Genomic DNA, 21,719 nt, shown 5'->3' on the forward strand with positions numbered 1-21,719 from the left:
ACTTCTTGGTGCATGGGATAACACTCAATCCACTAAGCAACACTGGCTGGGAAGGGACAGTCTTTTTATAAGACATGATGAAAACTCATAAAAAAAAAAATTTTCCTAGATAAAAATTTTAACTTCTACATAAACTCACAAACGTGAAAACTGGGGGGAGGGGGGGGATAATTTGCCACACATGACCAAAAAAGGGCTGATTCTCTCAGAATATAAAAAATATACTTCTTTTGGAATTAAAAAATCAATTTTAATTACCAAATAAAAAATGGTCAAAAACACAGTTTAAAAAAAAAAAAAGCCCAGAAAAGAACAATGTTGGCAATGTCAGAAGACATTTTTGCAACTAGAGAATAATGTTACTGTCACTGTCGTATAGTGAGACCAGGGATGCTGCTGAACATCCTACAGTGCATAGAATAACAAAGAACTATCTGACTCAAAATGTCAATAGTGCTGTAGTTGAGAAACTGTGATGTAGCATTTCAAGTTCTTTTTTAAAAATTTATCTTTATTGTTGAAAGTATTACAGATGTCCCTGTTTTCCCCCCATTGATCCTCTCCACCCCACACCTAACCCCCCTCCCATAGGCCTTCACCACACTATTTGTCTATGTCCATGGGTTATGCCTAAATTCTTTGGTTAATCTCTTCCCACCTGCTCCCCACCCCCCTTTCCTCTAAGATTCATCAGTTTGTTCCATGTTTCTATGTCTCTGGATCTATTTTGTCATCAGTTAATTTTGTTCATCAGATTCCACATTTGAGTGCGATCATGTGATACTTGTCTTTCTCTGACTGGCTTATTTCACATTTCAATTTCTAGCCACACATTCCACTGAACACTCACACAAGTGGGTACAGATAAAACAAGGATAATTACTGAAGAATTATTTTTAACAGCGAGGAGAAACAATTTCCCAATAGGGAATACTTAAATAAATTATGATATAGTCATAGTGTACTACATAATTTAAAAGAATAAGGTAGCCCTGGCCAATGTGACTCAGTGGGTAGAGTGTCAGCCTATGCACTGAAAGGTCGCAGGATTGATTCTGGTCAAGGGCACCTCAGTTGCAGGTTCCCTTCCCGCTTCCAGTTGTGGCACGTGTGGGAGGCAACCAGTTGATGTGTCTCGCTACATCAATGTTTCTCTCTCCCTCCCCCTCCCTTCTTCTCTCTCTAAAAAGCAATGGAAAAAAGATATCCTCAGGTGAGGATTAAATAAATAAGGTAGATGTATATGTAGTTACAGAGAACGATATTTAAGACATTGCTAAGCTAAATAATAAAACAGCCTTACCACAGGCTCCTGGTTTTAGAAAAATAATGTCTGCACAATTAAAAAATCTAGACCAGCATTATCTTCGTAGTGGGAGGTCAGGGGACCATTATCTTATTTATCATTTTTCTTTGTATTTGTTATGTTTATATTGTTTAAATAATAGCAGCTGACATTTACTGAGAATTTCTAAAAGTTAAGATATTCAAGCCCTTTGCCTGTGTTTAACCTTTCATTTAATCTTTATAACCACTATAGAGTACTATTAACTACATTTTAAAGATGAGAAAACTGAGGCATAAAAGTGATTCATGAGTATATAATTAAACAGCTTTACTGAAGTGTAATTTATACACCATAAAACTCACTTGTTTTACATGTATAATTCAATGATTTTTAGTAAATTTAAAATTGTGTAACCATTGTCACAATCTAATTTTAAAACACTGCAATGACTTCCAAAAGAAATCTCATGCTCATTTTCAGTCATTCTGTTCCCACCCTCAGCCCAGGCTTTCTGTCTATGGATTTGACTTTTCCAAACATTTCGTACAAATGGAATCATACAGCATATGGGTTTTTTTTTTGGTCTGGATTCTTTCACTTAGAATGTTTTTGAGGTTCATCCATGTTGTAGCATTATCAGACCTTCATTCCTTTTTACTGTCAGATAGTATTACATCATACACATATACGTACCATACTTTATCTGTTTACTAGTTAATAGATATCTGGGTTGTTTCCATATTTTGGCTATTATGAATAATGTTGCTATGAACATTCAGATACAAATTTTTATATGGACATATGTTTTTATTTCTCTTGGGTTGATACCTAGGAGTAGAATTTCTGGGTCATTTAATAAATTCATGTTTCTAACTTTTTAAACACCTGCCAAACAGTTTTCCAAAGTAGTTGCATTATTTTACATTCCCATCAGCATTACATGAGTGTGTTTTCATATCCTCACCAACACTTATTGTCTATTCTTTTTATAAGAAAAAATCAAAGGTAAAATTTTTAAGAGGTTGAGACCACTTATTCCTGTCACTTTTTGCCACACTGTACTTCCTATATGTAAATTCTGCCACCTCTCAAACATGTACCTACTTCATGATATAAATTGAGACTGAATAAAATCTGAATATGTTCAATAAATGCAGAAAATGATATTAACATAAACAACTGCTCTTACATGAAAACCTACTTCAAATTTTAAATTGTATATACACATACAGTACATACATAATACCACTTAGAAATAATATACATACCTAATTTTAGTTCAATTGCTGTGTTGGTGTTACATTTGTACTCTGCCAGTTTCTTCTCCACTGCACTTTTGTACTCAACCAAAAATTTCTCCATAGCACCAAATCCTAAAAGAAAAGGTTTTTAAAAGGTCTGGTTGAAAGTGGTTTAAATAGCTAAATCTAAAAATAGGGTTGTTATTAGAAGTGGAACAAAATTAAGATTTAAAGCATTTTAATAGATCATAAAAGTACAGGTCATTCTCCATATACTTCTAAATAAATGTATGAAGTATGAATGCCTCATTATAAAACAGATAAAACATCATTTCTGAGATAAAGGTTTATGAAGACATAAATGAGTAAACCTGAAAATTAACATGACAGATTACTGACATTGCTGAATATTTAATACTAATAGAAATTACCTGCTAGGATTTATAGCTACATAGCCTTTTTAAAAGAAATATAAAAAGGATGCCACTGCTCCACTAAGAAATAAAGTGAGAATATCCTTTAATAATTACAACAGCATTTCATTTCTAATACTGGAAAAATTCTACCCAGAGTACTTCCAGACTAACTATGAAAAAAGCCATCCACTGATAATGCATAGATTATCTCAGGAAAGGTACACAAGAAACTGGTAACCATGGTTACCTGTAGGATAAGAGAAGGAATGGGTATAGGGTTACAAAAGAAAATTCTCACTGTATTAAAATTTTTTTTTCCACCTGTGCATAGTCATAAACTATTCCAGGCTACTGGAATAACCAAATGGTTTTACAACATGGCTAGCCATCAACATATATAACAAATAATAATTAACAATGAAAGAAATCACTATCAAGAGGAACTTTCAAGCAAAGATGACAATAAATCTCCTGACAAAAGAAACATAAAAATTAGTAAAAATTCAGAGGGGAAAAATTATGAGCAGAAACAAAAGGGGTACAATGACATGCCATAAACTTCAATAAGTGGTTAAAACACATACACAGAAAATGGGGACACACCTGAGGCAACACACATTAGTGATTTGGAGTCAGAATTCCTGCACTCAAACCCAGTGTTTACCATTTATTTACTACATCTGTGACTACCTGACTTCTCTGACCCTAATCTATAAATGTGAGATAACAGAACCCACCTTAAGGAATCTAGGCAACAAAATTTAACGTGTGAAATCATACATTACTTAATCCCCACAATTTTATAACACAAGTAGATACTATATCAGTCCCATTTCATATTCAAAAACTCAAGCTTAGCCCTAGCCAGTGTGGCTCAGTGGCTAGAGTGTGAGCCCCTGGACTGAAGGGTCCTGGGTTTGATTTTGGCCAAGGGCACATACCTTGGTTGCAGGCTCTATCCCCGGACCCAGTTGGGGCATGTGCAAGAGGCAATCAATCGATGTCTCTCTCTCACATCAATGTTTCTCTCTCTCTCTCTCTCCCTTCCACTCTTTCTGAAAAGCAATGGAAAAAATATTCTCAAGTGAGGATTAAAAAACAAAATAAAACAAAACAAAAAACCTCAGGCTTAGAAAGGTTTTATTCGCTTAAGGACTCAACTACTAAGTGCTAAAGCTGAGATTCCAACTTAGGTGTAATTCTTAAACATGTACACCCTATGCAATACATATGTTCCCCCTCTTTTATAGTACCAGGGTACTCCATGATCCTACAGCTCTTCCTTAAACATCTGTAGAGCGCAAGCTATAGCCAGTCTATCCAGCACATCCATAACAGGGTAGTGAGACTACTATGAAGGCACTGGGAAAAGAGATAATAGAACTGTTCATCACGTCAAAAGATATGTAATTGGGGGGAAAAAGTATGTAGTCACATGAAAACAGTCTTAATACACGTACAAAATAATAGCATTATTAGGTAATATTAAGTGTGGTAAATGAGACTCAATAAAGAGAGACTAGAATGACCACGAGAGTTACATTGTTGACACACTCTACAGAGAGTTTAGGTGAAGGAATAATGTGAGATCCTCTTTCTCAAAGAAAATCTAAACACATCCTAGAATTACTTTGGTGTGAGAGCTTAAGAAGACTGCGAAGTGAGAGCCCCAGTGCGGGGCAAGGCAGCAATGCGCTAGCTCTTAAGTTGACGGTCGTGGAAGGCGGAGGGCGATGTGAAAGAGGAGGATCGGGGTATTAAAACCAGCTGGCGGGAACAGAACCAGACTAGTGTAGCTGAGGCAGCAGTGGGCCAAAGAAACGAGAAAGAAACAGGCCTCAAAGCACCTGGCACCTTACAACCCAAATCGCGGCGCTTTCCCCCGGCCTCTTCGTCCCTCCGCAGCGGCCAAGTTCACAGAAGGCGCAGAAGCACGAGCAGCTGGGGGCGGAGGCGCGAACCTCCGCCGACAAGAAGCTGCGATGAGAGTTCCGCGCTTTCGGGCTGCAGCAGGCCTTCTGGAACCCAGGCTAGAGCCCGAAAGTTCCAGGCAGGCACTGTCACCACGGTCTCGGCGTTCTTTCTCAAACCTGCCTGCCCCCTCCCCGTGGTAAACTTTTCCCGGGAACTTACCCGCCATTTCCGAGCTGCGAGCACCCGCGGCCGAGGAAGGACGAATCAACCCGCGCGCTCCCTGGCCGGAAGTGAGCGCACTGGATGACGCATTTCCCCCGCCCACCAATGAGAGGAGGAGGTCCGAGGCGCCGAGTGGCGGAAGCAGCTCAAAAGGCGGGGCTAACACCGCCCGGAATGCTCCGACCGTTGCTTAGCCACCGCGAGTGCCGTCAGCCGTTTTGTAGGCCTGAAGTAGGGGAGGAAGCCTACCTTCTATGTTAGCCTTGGGAGCGTTTCTTTGGGGTTCATTTGAATAATATAGGTACCTTATGGCAGCTTTCTGTCCCCCACTGGCGATGTTTTGGAAACAGGAAAACTCTCCCCTTGGCCTGGACGATAGATCCAAACGCCTGAATCCTAGTTTAAAATGTAGGAATTGAATTGCAGTTGCGGGAGAAAATTTCACTTACTTTGTTTCTATTTTTGCTGTCAATATTTGCTTAATATCGTTTTACTTTTCTCATGTTTTTTAACAGTATACGATGGGACGTCAATTTAGGTACTCTGCTTTCACTCTTAAGGTTGCTAGGCAACCATTTAGTGTACTGAAATTGTTACTTAATACCTCAAGTGGCCTGATCTGGTCCTGCAGGTTTCAAGTCCTAGCGGCCTGAGCCACATCACAATACGCTGCCTGTTTTGAGCCATTGGACTTGTTAGTATTTAGTAACTGCTGAAACTTTGTCCCAGAGGATAAGCCACTTTTTTTTTTAATATATCCAAAATATTCCCACAGTGTTGTCTATACAATAGAATGCCTTGTGTCAGCCAATGTTGCTTATTAGGTTTTACAATGATGCTAGAGCTAAAATGGACCCTTGGAATGATAGTCTAGAACTAATGCACCCCTTCATTTTAGAGATGAGGAAACTAAAGCCCAGAAAAGAGATTGCCCAAGTCCATTCAGTATACAGCCTATGCAAGAGTCCAGTTCTTCAGATACCCCAGTATTTGTTGGACTACATGGAGATGGGCCTCCTGAAGATAAAGATCAAAAACAGGTACCGAGAATGCTCAGATCCTTTTCCTTTAAGCCTTAATGAAACACCAGAAATTATGATTATACAGTGTTAAGCAGAAAACTGAAATCAATACTAATGGAAATCAGTGACATCATGGATCAAAAAAGGAAAGCAATTTTTTATAATCTCTTCAAAATGTCAACACTCACTATTTCTTTCCAAAACCACCTTATCTGTAGATAAGTCAATTGCTGACTAGCAATTATGATCCATGAAATAAGAAATCAAGAGAATTTTTCGTAACTGCAGCAAATCTGAAACAGATTAGTTCTGCGACTTTGTGGTTAGTTGTAGTAAAGAAATATGATGAAATCTATACATGATAAATGTGAAAAAGAAATAAGATGAATATGAGTAAGAAATATGTGAAACGTATCATGTGACTAGCATGATCAGCTTGCAAAATGGAGAGATTTTACAGTTTTAAATTGTCCTTGCCTTAGAGCTGTTCACACATTTATTAAATGTCACAGAATTCATGTTTAGGTACAGTTTGCCTAAAAGATAAAAGAATGATGTCTTTCAGATTAGTAATAGTAAAATTACCAAAAAAGAAAAGCATTTCCTCTTTTGGACTACATGGAGATAGGGTTTTATCCTCTTTTTGAATGTATATTTTACCTTATTCTAAATGAATTTAGGAAATGTGTGTTACCACCATAGAATAAAATACCTATGAAAAAAAATATGCTGTCCTGATATGTATGGTGTGCAAAGTTCAAGCCCTACTAGTCTAAGTTCTACTTCTTCATGATTGTGACCTTGTTTCATCTATTAAGTGGAGACAATATAATCCTTCCCAGTCACCACACTGGTTGAAAATCAAATGGAACAATGTTTATCATAAATTCTATGTTAAGCCCTGGCTAGTGTGCTCAGTGGTTAGAGTGTCAGCCCAAGAACCGAAAGGTTGTGGGTTTGAATCCTGGTCAAGGGCACGTACCTGGGTTGCAGATTCATTCTTCTGCCCAGTTGGGGGCTTGTGGGGGAAGCAACCAATTGATGTGTCTCTCTCACTTCGATGTTCCTCCCTCCCTCAGTCCCTCCCACTCTAAAAGCAATGGAAAAATGTCCTTGGGTGAGGATTAAAACAAAATTCTATGTTAATATGAGGTGGTATTTGTATAATAATATTTATTCTATAATAAGAGGTCTGGAAAAGGCCATATTACACTCTTAGGAATGAACTAGCAACTGTGTGTTTGCTACAGGTTCAAGAGAATATAGACTAGTAAATTTTGCCATCAGGTTTTGAAACCTCCAGAAGGGATATTTTTTTAAAGACATGGCATTGAACATATGGTCATCAGAAAGTGGAGGTAGGAAATCTGAGGTCTAAAACATAAATGTAGGTCTTAATGTGTCTTTATTTAAAAATATATACAGATTAATAACAATAACTAGTTAACGCATTTGTTTAGCTCATAGTGCTAATGGTATGGGGGTGGGGTATGAGTTTCAGTTCCCAGACAGTTATCCAGAATCCCCTACCAAGCTAGATGACTTTCATATGGGATAAAAGAAAGAAAATAAAAACAGACCAGCTAATATTGAAAACTACTGTTAGAGGAATAACTTAAAGATACACATTGCCAACAGACTGCGCTTTCCTTTTTTGTTTCCACCTCACCTTTATTTCCTAATTGTTGGAAATGTTCTGTTTTTCCTTGGAAGGCAGCCATCCTCCCCCATATTTGTCCATTTTCCAGAACAGTCTTGTATTCTAAATAGCTCATCTCCTCTGGAAGAAATTAATTCACACCAAATGCCAGCCTTGCTTAAAGGTCTTCTATAGTTGCTCAAGGAAATATTGTCATCGGAAAGAGACCTGGTCAGAGCCTCAGGCCAGCCTGTAGTGTGTGGGTTCTTGACTTAGTGTAGGAAAGACTTCACAAAACGAGTCCAGGTGGTTTTGAGAATACGTTTATTAAAGCTGGGGATTGTGAAATAAGGAAGGGCCTAGGATAGGAGAGGCAACAGGAGAGAGCCTAGGTGGGGCTGCTTTGGCTCTTTAGAAATGTTATAGGAAAGAAGGGAGCCAAGGCGTGGCAGCTGGTAGCTTACTGAAAAGTCAGAGGAAAAGAGGCCTTGAAGACAGTTTCAGGGGATAAGTACAGGATGAGCTACCACTGCTCGCTGCTCGCTGGTTGCAAGTCTCCTGGGGACCCTTAGAGTTTAGGAGGAAGTTCACACTGGAACTTGGGAGTGCTCCAGAAAGAGCCCAGCACACATTACATTTTTTTAACTTATACACTATCCATAGATGTAGAAACTAGTAGTTTTTGAGAAGCAATTTAGCAATTTTAACAACTTTAACACAACTTTCAATTTGTATATCTTTTGAGGCAACAGTTCCCCTTACAAGTATTTGTCCTACAAAACTATTTGTACAAGAATGCAAAGATATATCAACAAAGATGTTCAATGCATCATTAATTTTATTGGCAAATTGGAAATAACCTAAACATTCATCAAAAGCAGCTGAGTTTTGTTTTTTGTTATTTTACATGATTATAAGAACAAAAACTATTGCAGTAGGCTGATTGTAACAGTGCTCTGTAGTCCTCTTTGAAACATCCCTGTGTTTGTTGAATATGCCTTATAGTACTGAACCACACTTTCCCACCTTTCCAGAAAGAGGGCCCAAATTAAAATTTGAATAATCTCTAAGAATCTAAGCATGAAAAAAGTAGCCATTCCTTTCTTTTATTTTTTTTAATTCTTACCTGAGGATATTTTTTCCATTGCTTTTCAGAGAGAGAAGAAAAGAGAGAGAGATATCAAATGGGGGCCGGGGATTGAACCTAGAACCAAGGTACCTTGGCTGGAATCAAACCCGGGACCCTTCAGTCTGAGGGCCAATGCTCTAACCACTGAGCAAAACCAACTAGGGCTAGCCATTTCTTTTTAAAAAGAAAATATGTCTTATAATTATAGATTTTTAGACAAATTTCTTGTATCAGGAAGAAATACAAATTTTGTCATGTTTCTCTAGCAGTTTTTTTGAGTCTTAGACTAAGAACAAATTATGAGTAAACCCAATACCTGAATATGTTTTAATTCACTCTCATTTTCAATCAATTGGCATAGTAAATGTGTCATTGCTAAGCTGATAGTAGATGCCAAGGTACATTTAATCAGTAATTCTGTCCTCACGTAGTGTGTTGTGATGCCTCTATATGAAAGGGGAAAAATGGCTTGAACCTGTATATCATACATGACTTTGAAATTAGCACCTCGAGTAGCACTAATTTTTTTTTTTAATATGTCTTTATTGATTTCAGAGAGAGGAAAGGAGAGGGAGAGAGAGAAACATCAATGATGAGAGAGTCATTGATCAAGCCCTCAACCCGGGCATGTGCCCTGACCGGGAACTGAACCCTGATCGCCTGGATCCTAGGTCGACGCTCAACCACTGAGCCACACCCGCCCGGGCAGTAGCACTAATTTTTATTTTAATATTTTTCTATAACAAAACCAGAAGCACTAGAAAAAGAGGTTTTATTTTGTAAACAATCATTCATGACTTTAGACATTCTCTATTAATATTCTAGTAAGCTCACAGCAGATATTTCCACGATCATGCATGAGGGGTGGTACGTGTTGAGATTTCAAGTGACATAAAGCTGCATGCTTGTCTAGCTCTTTTTGATTTAGTTTTTAAATACAATGTGCCAATTTGGTGAGTATCATCATGCAAAAGTCCTCTTGAAATGAAAAATTATGTCTGATCCCCAAATTAAATAATTTATGTGTAAAATTAAGTGTGAATAAATCTCATATCAAATTTCAAACTTTTACAAGTGAATGGTTTTCACCAAGAACATATAAAAGTCAATAAAATTCTCTTGACTTTTCACACACACAAAAAAGCACTGGCTAATGTATACTGACTTGGGAAAATATCTACGATATAATTGGTTAAAAAATAAATTACACTGCATTGTAATATTTTATTTATATTAAAAATTGTATTATGATATAAACATTGAAAGCATACCTAACAAGTTTAACTGTGGCTGCCTCTAGGAGAGGGAATTTTGAGATGGGGATTAATGAGGGATTTAAAAAGAAAAATACTGTTAGCTAGTTTTAATAAAGATGTATTGCTTGCTTTCATAATTAGAAACTTATCAATCTTTTTGGAGTTTTTAGACATGGTTGCTAACTCCTTACCCTCTTCTTTACATTCTATAAATTATGATACACAGAATCAAAGAGAAGCAACTTAATTAAAAAAGGAACAGTTAGTTGAAAATTAATATTTCTAGTTTTGCATTCTATCATTATTTATAAGTAAAGATTGGTCACATGAGGGAAGAGCACTATAATTTCTTATACTTGTTTACAAAATGACCATCCAGTAGTCCCTGCTTTACTTTTTGAAACTATAACTCATAAGAATGGTATTAATTATGTATGTCTACTTAGGGTGGGTAACACAATAATGCCTATGATATTTCAAATTCCATAGTTAAAATGCTATTTCAAATGTTAATTCTTTTTTCCAGTTTTAGTCAACAAAAAAATGACCATTATTCCTCTGTTTTAACTTTGTTATTTTGCTATTGTTTTCATTGTTTCTTTTTTTTAAATTAAATATATCTTTATTGATTTCAGAGAGAGGAAAGGAGAGGGTGAGAGAGATAGAAACATCAATGATGAGAGAGTCATTGATCCAGCCCGCAAGCCGGGCATGTGCCCTGATGGGGAATCAAACCCTGATCGCCTGGATCCCAGGTCGATGCTCAACCGCTGAGCCACGCCTGGCCAGGCTGTTTTCATTGTTTCTTAATGTGAAAGTGTTTCCAGGTAAGGGGAAGGTGAAGAAAACTTCATTAAAGTTACTTAGATATTAAAGAAATAAGACTAAAAAGTGTGAAAATTATGACTAGAAATATTCATTCTATTTATTTATTTTTAATTTACCTTTATTGTTGAAAGTATTACAGATGTCCCCTTTTTAGAAATCTTCATTTTAAACTGATACATTGTTTCAGTCATTTTGCCTTTTTTAGTTTTGATTGTGGTGAAAAACACATCACATAAAATTGACCATGTTAATCATTTTTAAGCATCAGTTCAGTAGTGTTAAGTATATTCACAGTGTTGTGAAAACTGTCATTTTAATGGATTGCTTTTTATTTAACTCCTTTGTAACCCATTTACTCATATCACTGTGCACAGCAAGATTCTTAACTTCCTATGATCTGGACACACAAAGTGAAGAGCTTTTATACCAGCTATCTAATGCTGTCAGTTAAGTGTCTAGTTCAAGAATTATAAAAGAATTATAGAACTATGAGATATAATTCTTATATTATAATTCTACTTGACTTCTAAAATCACTGTAAGATATAGAATTATAAGATATAAGAAAAAAGAACTATAAAATAAAATTTTATTGTCGTGTTTCTTATACTTTTTTTTGCAAATCAGAATTTTAAGGGAATATATATATAGTTCCAACAAGCAAAACCAACCGGTTACTGTGCAAATTTGTAAAATTAAAAGAATTCTTTCTGAAAAATTTGCTAGAGGGTTTCCAGACTTTAAGTTTGTCATTAATCTCATCAACACAGCCTGTCAGAGAATCCCTTTGCCAGTCTCTTAAATGAGCTAAGAGGAAGAAAGGGTCCTGCCACTGGCACCATATAATACAAAGGGAACCTGTTTTATCAGATAAGAAGGATGTATTGGTAGGGTTAGGATGCATTTAAAGAATAGAACTTTTTTATATGTTTGTAAAATTAAATTTTATTGTATGTGAGGAAGTTTTTTTACTACAGATATGGTGTTATTTATTTTTTATATAGTTTTAAGAGAAACTAAGGTACTTTGAATAATATAGAATCAGGAATTTTAAAGCAAAGTGATTTTAGAAGTCAAGTAATCTAGTCCTTGTCATACTTTTTTACTTGGTATACAGAAATGCATAAAGCTTTTGTTTGCATCTCTTATAAATATGTATTTAATATATTTTTAATATGGTTAATTCCTATGTCAAATACTACTATTGTTAACTTTTTATTTTTAGACAAAAAGAATATGAGTACTAAATTTTAATATTTTCTACCCCAGTTGATCACCTGTGCACCCCTGAAGATCCCTGACTTAATCCCACACTCTTGCTTGAGGTTTCTCAGCAAGTAACTGATAGAACCAATACTGTGGCCCAAGTCTCTCAATTTGGACCTATTTTTTTCCCACCTTTTCCTTCCCTTTCTTTCTGTAGAAAGGGCTAATTTCCTTTATGAAATACTTAACTTTGGATAGAAAGTAACTGTATCTGGCACATGGTTGAAACCTATTCAATGTTTGTTAAATTACTTTGTAGTAATATCCTCAAGAACACAAATCCCCCTTACCCCACCAAACAACTAAACTTACACTTTTGTTCAAGCACTTTGTGGTTCTTGGGATTGGAAACTGCTAAGTTTCTTCTTTAAAACATCCTTGAGCATGTGATTAGAATCAAAGAACCTATAAACTGCCTCATTCACATTTAACCCATTACTATCAACATGTGTGTAACATAGGCCTTATTAAATTGTTTGTTCTTTGGATGTCACCAGGAAGTAGCTTTAGCCCAGAGTGAGTCATCAATATAATTGGCTGGAGATGTTCTTTTGCCAGAGTAAATTTATCCCTGGTACAATGATTCCAAAGATAAGATTCTCTGGGACACAGGGGTATTCTTGTAGACAGGCTCAGACATCAGTTAGGCCTGTCTTTCCCCAGAGAATTTTAACTCAGATTTAAGTTCTAGTTTTCTTACGGAGTTCTAAGAAAGCCTAGCTAGTTCTCTTAAGGAGCTTACCCTCCTCCTCTATACTTCCTTCTCTATACTTGAGTAAAACACCTGAATATGAGCTGAATGTAAGCTGATCTCTCTCCAAACCCAGGTTCTATTAGGAATATACTTACAGAGTTCAACACAGGTATTGGGTAAATGGTACAGTGGATATAAAACATCTTTCTTCCTTTTCTCCCTGGATTTCCACAACAAACAAAACAAGCCTATGCTGTACCCTGCAGCAGCCACACATTTCATTCTGAGTGAGGCTTTTATACTCTTCTCTCACTTCTCTCCAGTGGGTTTCATTGAGGCCTGCTGTATCTGGGGCCTGCTGTGTTCACTCCCCAAGGTAGCCTGCTTATCACAGAAGGATTGCCTTACTTCCTGATCTGTCCTGCTGGAGGATAATCATGAATCATCACTTTCTCCACCCTCAAGCGTCTTGGTAACTCCTCCAGGGCTGAACTACGTTATCTTCATCCTTGAGTTCTTACTTGGAAGTGAGAACAAATTCTTTTACTAACATTTATTAAAGAGTTTTATTCATATTAGCTTTTGTATTAAATACATTTATATTTAAGCTTGCCCCTATCCTCCCTTCTTAGGCTCACTCTCAGGTTTATTTCCCTTCCCTCTATGCCTGGCCCTTAAGAACAATCCTATAAATGGAATTATCTATTTACTACAATACTGGGTTATTTTCTCATTTTATAAAATCTTATCTAAAAATCTGAATGTTAATGTTAAGAGTACATGTACACTTCTCCAAAGAGGACATACAGATGGCCAAGAGACATGAGAAAATGCTCAATGTCACTAATCATCAGAGAGATGCAAATTAAAACCACAATGAGGTATCACTTCACACTTGTAAGAATGGCTACCATCCTGCTGGCGAGGGTGTGGAGAAAGGGGACCCTAGTGCACTGCTGGTGGGAATGCAGACTGGTGCAACCACTATGGAAAACAGTATGGAGGTTCCTCAAAAAATTAAAAATGGAGCTGCCTTTTGACCCAGTGATCCCACTTCTAGGAATATATCCTAAGAATCCTGAAATACTAATCAGAAAGAATATATGCATCCCTATGTTCATAGCATCGCAATTTACAATAGCTAAGATCTGGAAACAGCCCAAGTGCCCATCAGTAGATGAGTGGATAAAAAAGCTGTGGGACATTTACACCATGGAATACTACGTAGCTGTAAAGAAGAAGAATCTCGTACTGTTTGGGACAGTATGGATGGACCTGGAGAATATTATGCTAAGGGAAATAAGCCAGGCAGAGAAAGACAAACATCACATGATCTCGCTTATATGTGGAATCTAAAGAACTTAATAAACTGATGAACAGAATAGATTCAATGACATGGAAGCATGGATCAGACTGATGAATGTCAGAGGAATGGAGGAGGGCAGGTGGGTGGAGGGGGAGAGATTAACCAAAGAATTTATATGCATATATGCACAACCCAAGGACATGGACAATGGCGGGCAGAGGGACTGGGGAGGGGGATGGGACGGGGTGGAATGGGTCATTGGGGAGAAAAAGGGACATCTGTAATATTTTAAACAAAAATTTAAAAAAAGAGTGCATGTAATAGTATCATTTAAGAACAAATACTTAGAAATGAAAACTTCCACTTAAAGTTGTAAAAATAATTTTGAGGGGTTTCTAAAATATTTAAAAATATTAGCAAATAATTATAGCATTTTGTTTTATGTAAGTCTTGTTAAGCTAGAATCATAAGAAAGACCAGGAAGAAATTTGATTTTTCAAAAATTGTGTTTGCACATCTGCATTGTCCTTGGATATGTAGAAGCCCTGCTGAGCTAAATTGTATGTTATTTCCATTTGGTAAAGATTTTTGCTATTTTTTTCCTTTTCAAATGGACTTTCAAGTTCTTTTATTCTCAGATTTTGAACTTTATATTGTTCTTTTGAGTAAAATGCACAGAAGGACTGCTTCAGGGAGATGACAAATGTCCAGTTCATTCAAATAGTACCTGTATGATTTAATCATCTTAGGTTTTCTTTGCTTTCTGTTAAACAAAAGAAATCAGATAGTACATTTAAATGCCAAATGACAATTTTACTTACTATTAGGAGATTTAATTGTATATGAGCCCATAGGTATGCACAAATGAAAATAGTGTACTTATATGTTTAGTACATTATGACACCTTATTAATTTAGTAAAGGTAGACAAATACTTATCTAAATCATTATTGGGACAGATAAGAACAATAACTGTAGTATGAAATGTCATTCTTTAGTGAACCTTTATTTTTATGCTATGTAGTTCATGTATCTTTTTCAATGGGGTCATATAGAGTAGAGATTTAAAAAACAAGAAGAGCAGCCATGAAATTTTTATCTCTTACCAAATTTGGGTTAAGAAAGGGGTTAGGGGATTCCTAAGTATGAGATTAATATGCTACAAATAATTGCAGGAGATTCTTACCCTGCTCCAGTGTCCTAAAATATTCCAATATGGGAGGAATACTTTTAAAATTAGAGTCCTTGTACAAATATTACCAATGATACTATGGAAATTTGAGTTTGAGATAGAGTAGATGATTTCACATCAGGTGGGCCTAAAGGGAATCTTCACTAGCAGTTTCAAAGACGTGTGCTCTGAAATATCTGCACTATTAACAATGATATGTATGGACTCCCTGCAAACTGGGATGATTGCAGATAATGGAAAAAGTCAAGCATATCCTCAATTTTTAATGGAAAAGGGAGGAACTGAGGGATCGCATTCTCTATAGTCTTATCTTTCAAATACTATGGTATTAATATTTGAAAAACAACTACTCCCCCCAATCAAAAAACAACAACATAATTTACAAATCCACAGAGGGTGGCCAAGTATTTATCATGCAACATGGATTTATGACAAGCAATCTTACTAAATAAACTTCTTTTATTTCTTAAAACAAATAAATGGCAAAAAGAAGTGTAATAGTAGGTTTAGTTAGATATACCATGTTGCTGACCCTATACAAATTGTGATTTAGAGAAAATTCAGTTATCTACTCCAGGCTTGTTTAATATATTCAGATTACTCATACATTTATACTTGCCACATATGTACAATGTCAAGTTCTGATTCATTCACTTAACATTATATCAAAAACTACACAATAATTCTTTATCTCGCATAGTGCTAGACATTCATTCCCAAATGACCTGAGTCCACTATTGACTTATCCAACAACCCAACTTACTGGGTTGGCTACCTTTATTGAGTTGCCTCAGTTGGGTTTCAGACATAATCATCTTTGTCTTACTGTAGAGCAGCAACCTAATTTCCCCTTGATGATTGGGATATATCACCACATGGCTACCTATGGTGACCCTTTTCTGCCTTTAATTCTACAGCTTAAGGAGTCCCAAATGGCCAGGGGGCAGTCTCAGTTTCTAACACATCTGAACCTTGATGGTGTTTCCTTATGGAATCATTCCTCCCTTGGATACAGGACCTCAAAATCATGAGCCCAAGGTTGTGAGGAAGGAAGGCAAAAATTTCTTCAGTGACTCCTGGAGAGGGGCCATTTTCTTTCTTTCTTTTTTGTTAATCCACACCCAAGGATAGTTTTCCATTGATTTTTAGAGAGAATGGAAGGGAAGGAGGGAGAGAGGGAGAGACAGAAAGACAGAGAGACAGATACATCGACGTGGTTGCTTCCTACAAGGGGCCCGACCAGGGCAGGGGATCGAACATGCAACCCATGTACATGCCCTTGACTGTGCCCTTGACCAGGAATCAAACCCTTTGGTGCACGGGCTGATGCTCTAACCACTGAGCAACGCCATCCAGGCAAGAGAGAGGCCATTTTCACCTCCTCCTCTTGGCCTGTGGATGTATGTTTTCTGGCTACAGGATAGTCTTTTTTTATTTCCAATGTTCTGATATTTCATAATGTGCCTTCATATTGAATCTTTTTCATTCATTGTTCTGAATATATAAACACTTCGAAACTCAAAATTCATCATTTGGATCTGGAATATTCTCTTATTTATTTCTTTGTTAATTTCTTCCCCATCATTTTAAATGTCTATTTCCTCTGAACTCCTAATAGTCAGTTATCAGCACCCCTGGATGAGTTCTCTATATTTAAATAATTTTTCTTCCCTTCTTTGTGTATTTTTCTATTTTCTGAGAGATTTTTCACAACAGTTTTATTAATAGTCTTTTACTAACCTTTTAATTACCACTTACTAGCTGTATTACTTTGGGAAAATTGCTTAATATCTCAGTCTCATTTTTCTCATCTTTGAAATGGATGTAACATGAAATAACCCTATTTTGCAGGGTTGTTTTGAGGACAGATTCATATACAGTGCTTAGAATACTGTCTGATACATTGTAATTAATCAATAATAAATATTAGTTAATATTAAATATTCATCAGTATCTTGTGAATTTGGTTAGCTTAAGTGATCTTTGGACGATTTACAAGATGATTTCTGACCTATAGAACTGATAACCAGATCCTAGACCTTGGTGACTTTACCACATTAGGCTTTTTGGGAAGAGCTAACAGTTGGCCTTTGGCAATCATATATCTCTATGTCATTATGCCCTTTAAACTCAACAATTTTTAAAGTCCCATCTCCAGTTTTGCCTGTCTCTGAAAACATGGGTATGTTTTGATCTTAATGTTTTGTAAGAAACTCTTGCTCTTAAAAAGGGAAGTGATGGCAGGAGGTGATTCATGAAAATGGTCTGCCCTAAAAGTGTGTATTTATTCTTTCTCAATCATTTTTATTGTCCACTGTTACATGCCTAGTCTTGTGCTAATTGCTAGGGATACAGAGATATTTGTTTCATCTTTTCCTTAATTACTTATATTGAGCATCCACCATGCTTGAGAATCTATGTGAGTTCACAGTCTATTGCAGTGTTTTTAAACTATGGTTCATGAAACCAATTCAGTATGTTTAAACCAGAATTAGAAAAAAAATAGAATAATACAGAATAATAAATACTGGATTACATTATATGTAGTAAAGTTCAATATTGCTCAATGAAATTTTCATTTCAATATGTATGCGGTTGTGATAAAAATGTACTTTTTACTATATAGGTCTGGGTCAGTAAAGTTTGAAAGCCACCAGTGGAAGAGACAATAAGCAAAGAGATAATTACAATACAGTGTGATAAATCCTATGCATGGGAGGGGTACCCCAGGTGGGGAAAGGGGGTTAAAGATTATTTTCTAGAGGAGGAGATTCTTGAGCTATAGCTTAAAGGATAGGCAAGTTGATATAAATGTGGAGTAAAATATTCCCAGCAAAGGAAATAGTGTAAAGGTTCAAAAATCCTTGTGACTAAAGTGATAGTAGTAGTAGTAAGATATAAGTAAGAGGAAGGGTCCAGATCTGGAAGCTTCCACTCGTCACCATACTGAGGAGTTTGGATTTTATATTGAAGTCAACAGAGAACCATTGAAGGATGGGGAAGTAACAAAATTTAATTTCTATTTTAGAATACTTCACCAGCACTATGACGAATAGATTTGAGGATAGTGACAGGAGGCAGAAAGTGGAGAACTAGAGATTTGGAGCGCAATTAAGAGGCATAATGAAGGCTATTATAATCAAGAGAAGGTATTTAAAAAGCTCTGAAGGGGATGGAAAACACAAGACTGGGGGGCTATTTGGATGTGAGGGGTAAGGAAGAGTCTGATACCCAGCTTTCTGCCTTTTGCAACAAAGGTGATGACTGGCCTTCACTTAGAAAATATAAGAGGACTAATGGCTAGTGGTAGAGTGACCAGCTAGGAATAATCATTAAAATTTTAATTAGTACGTACATAGCTAATGTCAGACATTGAGATAAACATTAGGACTGAGAGTGTGGATGAAGGAGAAAGGATAGGGTAATAAGACATACTCTGGAAGAAACACAGGGAAGTGGTGAATTCAAGAAGTGGTGAATTATGGTTTCTGTAAAATCTGCTGTATATCATCCAGCTTGAATTGATATTTTCTCTTTTTAAACCTATATTGCATAAATTTACCACACAGTTGAGCATATGCACTGTTAGTTAATGGTTTTGCTTATGTTTTGTCTTTCCAATATATTGTAATACATTTATAGAGAGGGACAATTATGTTCCCTTCATATTTCCTGCTTGCAGATATCAATGTAAGGCAACATACTATGTCAAAGAGATGGATTAGAACTTTATAATCATATAGAATTCTATATGATGAAATGTCCTACCAATCCCCTCAAGGTTCTCTTGTATTTTAAGCAAAGGGGAATTTTCTCATCTGCTACTGAGTTGTTATTTCTCTGTGATTTATGCCCCTCATTACCACTTAGTTATACTTTGGGTTACACTCAGCTGTTGTTGCCATCTAGAACTCTGAGCTTACTGTCTTTGATGAAATAATGTTGCTGCTACTGCCAATTGGATCTCAGAGAAAAGGTGATATAAGGAAGGCTATACTTCCATTACTGAACTTTAGTTTTCTTCCACGCCATCAATATAAAACTTATTCACATATAATGCTTTATTGAAGGGTTGGGGGCAATTAAAGGAAGTATAGTTGCTGACTCCCTATTTTATTTCCCACCTCCATCCTGAACCGTCCAGGCAAACCCATCCTTCTATGGTGATAGAAGAGCAGGGTGAACAAACAATGACTGTTTCTGGGCTTCTTTCCCAGAAGTGATAGTGAGGGACAATATAGGCAAGACCATGTATATCTGTTACTCCATGATTTTTTCCCCATTCTGGCTTGACCAGAGTCAGGGAAGATACAGCAGGTCAGCATTACTCAGAAGCTTCCTTAAAAGTACAGACTATATGCCCGGCCAGGCATGGCTCAGCAGTTGAGAATCGACCTAGGATCCAGGAGATCGCAGTTCAATTCCTGGTCAGGGCACATGCCCGGGTTGTGGGCTCGATCCCCAGTCAGGAGCATGCAGGAGGCAGCCAATCAATGATGACTGACTCATCATTGATGTTTCAACTCTCTCCCTCTCCCTTTCTCTCTCTGAAACTAATAAAGATATTTTTTAAAAAAATACAGACTACAGCCCTTGCCGGTTTGGCCCAGTGGTTAGAGCATCAGCCCTCGGACTGAAAGGTCCCGGGTTTGATTTTGGCCAAGGGCATGTACCTTGCTTGCAGGCTTGATCCCTGCCCCAGTTGGGGCAACCAACTGATGTGTCTCTCTCACATTGATGTTTCTCTCTCTCTCTCTCTCCCCCTTCCACTCTCTTTGAAATAAAAAAAATATATATATATTTTTTAAAGTACAGACTACAGTTAACTTTTTTTTATACAAACTTTTATTCTTACCCTTTGTGGCATCTTTTGCAGTACAAAGTCCTTATGCCATGGTGATGACTTCTTATGACTCAACTCTTGATGTCTGTATATTTCATTTTCATCTAGTTTCTCTTTAAGGTAGTATCCTATTCTTAGGCTACTGGGAATGGAATATGCAGAGTCCAACATTGACTGAGACCTTCAGGTGTTCTTGGTCAAGTTCCTTCTGTGTTCTCAGCTTCTGTCCTGTTCCAAAGAAAAGAATACTGATTGTCCCACAGTTCTGCCCACCTTTTCTCCTTCTTCTGCCCACTGGACCTCTTAGAGGTCTATCTCTCCTCAAGGTCTAGCTGTTTCGTACTATTTCTTTAGAACTTTCTAACTTAAACTTCCTGATTATTCTCTTGATGGGTACATTTGATAAGGATCAATAGTACATTATTCCTTTACAGTAATTTTTCAGTTTCTTCATGGGCACACCCAGTTCCTAATTTCCTTGTCTTGACGTTTGTGGCCCTCTCTCCTTAATGAGTCCTTTCTTTAGGCCTCCCACTGCAAACCTGCCCTCCCCTTTTTAGAAATTTCCTGCTCACTGGGATTGATTTTATCCTACAATCAGTTCTCCTTCTTCCAACAGGGCAACCCAAGGACACAATGACCCATTGCATGATATTTCCCACTGAAGTCTTGAGTTTCTCAGTCTAGATTTAGAGTTTCAGGGTAGGCTACAGATTCCAAGCCTGTTACCTTCCAAGGTTTCTGTCAGTGTGTTATGCATATAGACTTTCACATACTTCCTCTTGTTTTCCTGTGGGTAATTATTAGACCAAACATACACATACACACAAACACACACAACTTCCAAGGACATATAATTACTGTCTGAATCCATGTTAAGGAAAACATTTTTCCCTCAATGAAATATAGTTTTCAGATTCCCCTGCTCATAATAGAGATATATTATTATTAGTCAAGCAGTTTCAGTTTCTTTTTCTTACTTTCCAACAATGCACACAAGCTTATCAGTGCTTAAGAAACAAGTCCCATTACAATTTCCACTCAAACAACGGAATTATATACCTGGATAACAATCATAAGTAACACAAACACCTGGCACAATTCCCCCCAATGTTTTATTATGAAAAATTTCAAACATATAGAAAAGTAGAAACAGTTTTTACAATGACTTCCCAAATATCCCCCAGTTAAGTATCACATTATCTACCTTTCCATCCATCTCTCTATTCATCCATCAACCTTTCTTTTTTCTCTTATGCATTGTAGAGTAAATTTAACATACCATTACTTTTCCCCCTAAATACTTTCTGCCATTAGGTAGAGTTCAATATTTATTCACAGATTTTTTTCTTTTGAGGAAAAATTTACAAGAATGAAATGCATAAACCTTAAGTGTACATTCCCTAAGTTTTGGGGAATGTACACCTGTATATTTAGGTTACACCTGTAACCTAAACCATTAGTA

General features: G+C 36.7%; 2 protein-coding genes across 5 annotated transcripts in view; one reads left to right on the forward strand and one right to left on the reverse strand.

Moving 5' to 3' along the window:
* HAT1 (histone acetyltransferase 1) overlaps positions 1–5,171 on the reverse strand; it is a gene marked incomplete at its 5' end in the record, with an annotated part of 41,655 nt that extends 36,484 nt beyond the window's left edge. Inside the window, 3 exon segments of the mRNA XM_081141896.1 lie at positions 2,557–2,661; positions 5,079–5,129; positions 5,132–5,171. Coding sequence (XP_080998022.1) covers positions 2,557–2,661; positions 5,079–5,129; positions 5,132–5,171 — 196 coding nt within the window.
* SLC25A12 (solute carrier family 25 member 12) overlaps positions 1–21,719 on the forward strand; it is a 160,506-nt gene that overhangs the window by 48,644 nt on the left and 90,143 nt on the right. Inside the window, exons 1-2 of one of the 4 annotated variants that reach the window (XM_081143170.1) lie at positions 5,225–5,337; positions 5,980–6,121. The exons of 1 other annotated variant lie outside the window; for it this stretch is intronic. In XM_081143170.1, the coding sequence (XP_080999296.1) occupies positions 6,038–6,121 (84 nt within the window). In that variant the 5' untranslated portion in view covers positions 5,225–5,337; positions 5,980–6,037. Of the gene's footprint in view, positions 1–5,224; positions 5,490–5,979; positions 6,122–21,719 lie in introns of those variants that run through there. 2 more of the 4 variants (XM_081143169.1, XM_081143168.1) reach the window with 2 other exon arrangements.

Source organism: Miniopterus schreibersii (assembly GCF_964146895.1).
Source record: "Miniopterus schreibersii genome assembly, chromosome: 7".
Classification (NCBI taxonomy): domain Eukaryota; kingdom Metazoa; phylum Chordata; class Mammalia; order Chiroptera; family Miniopteridae; genus Miniopterus; species Miniopterus schreibersii.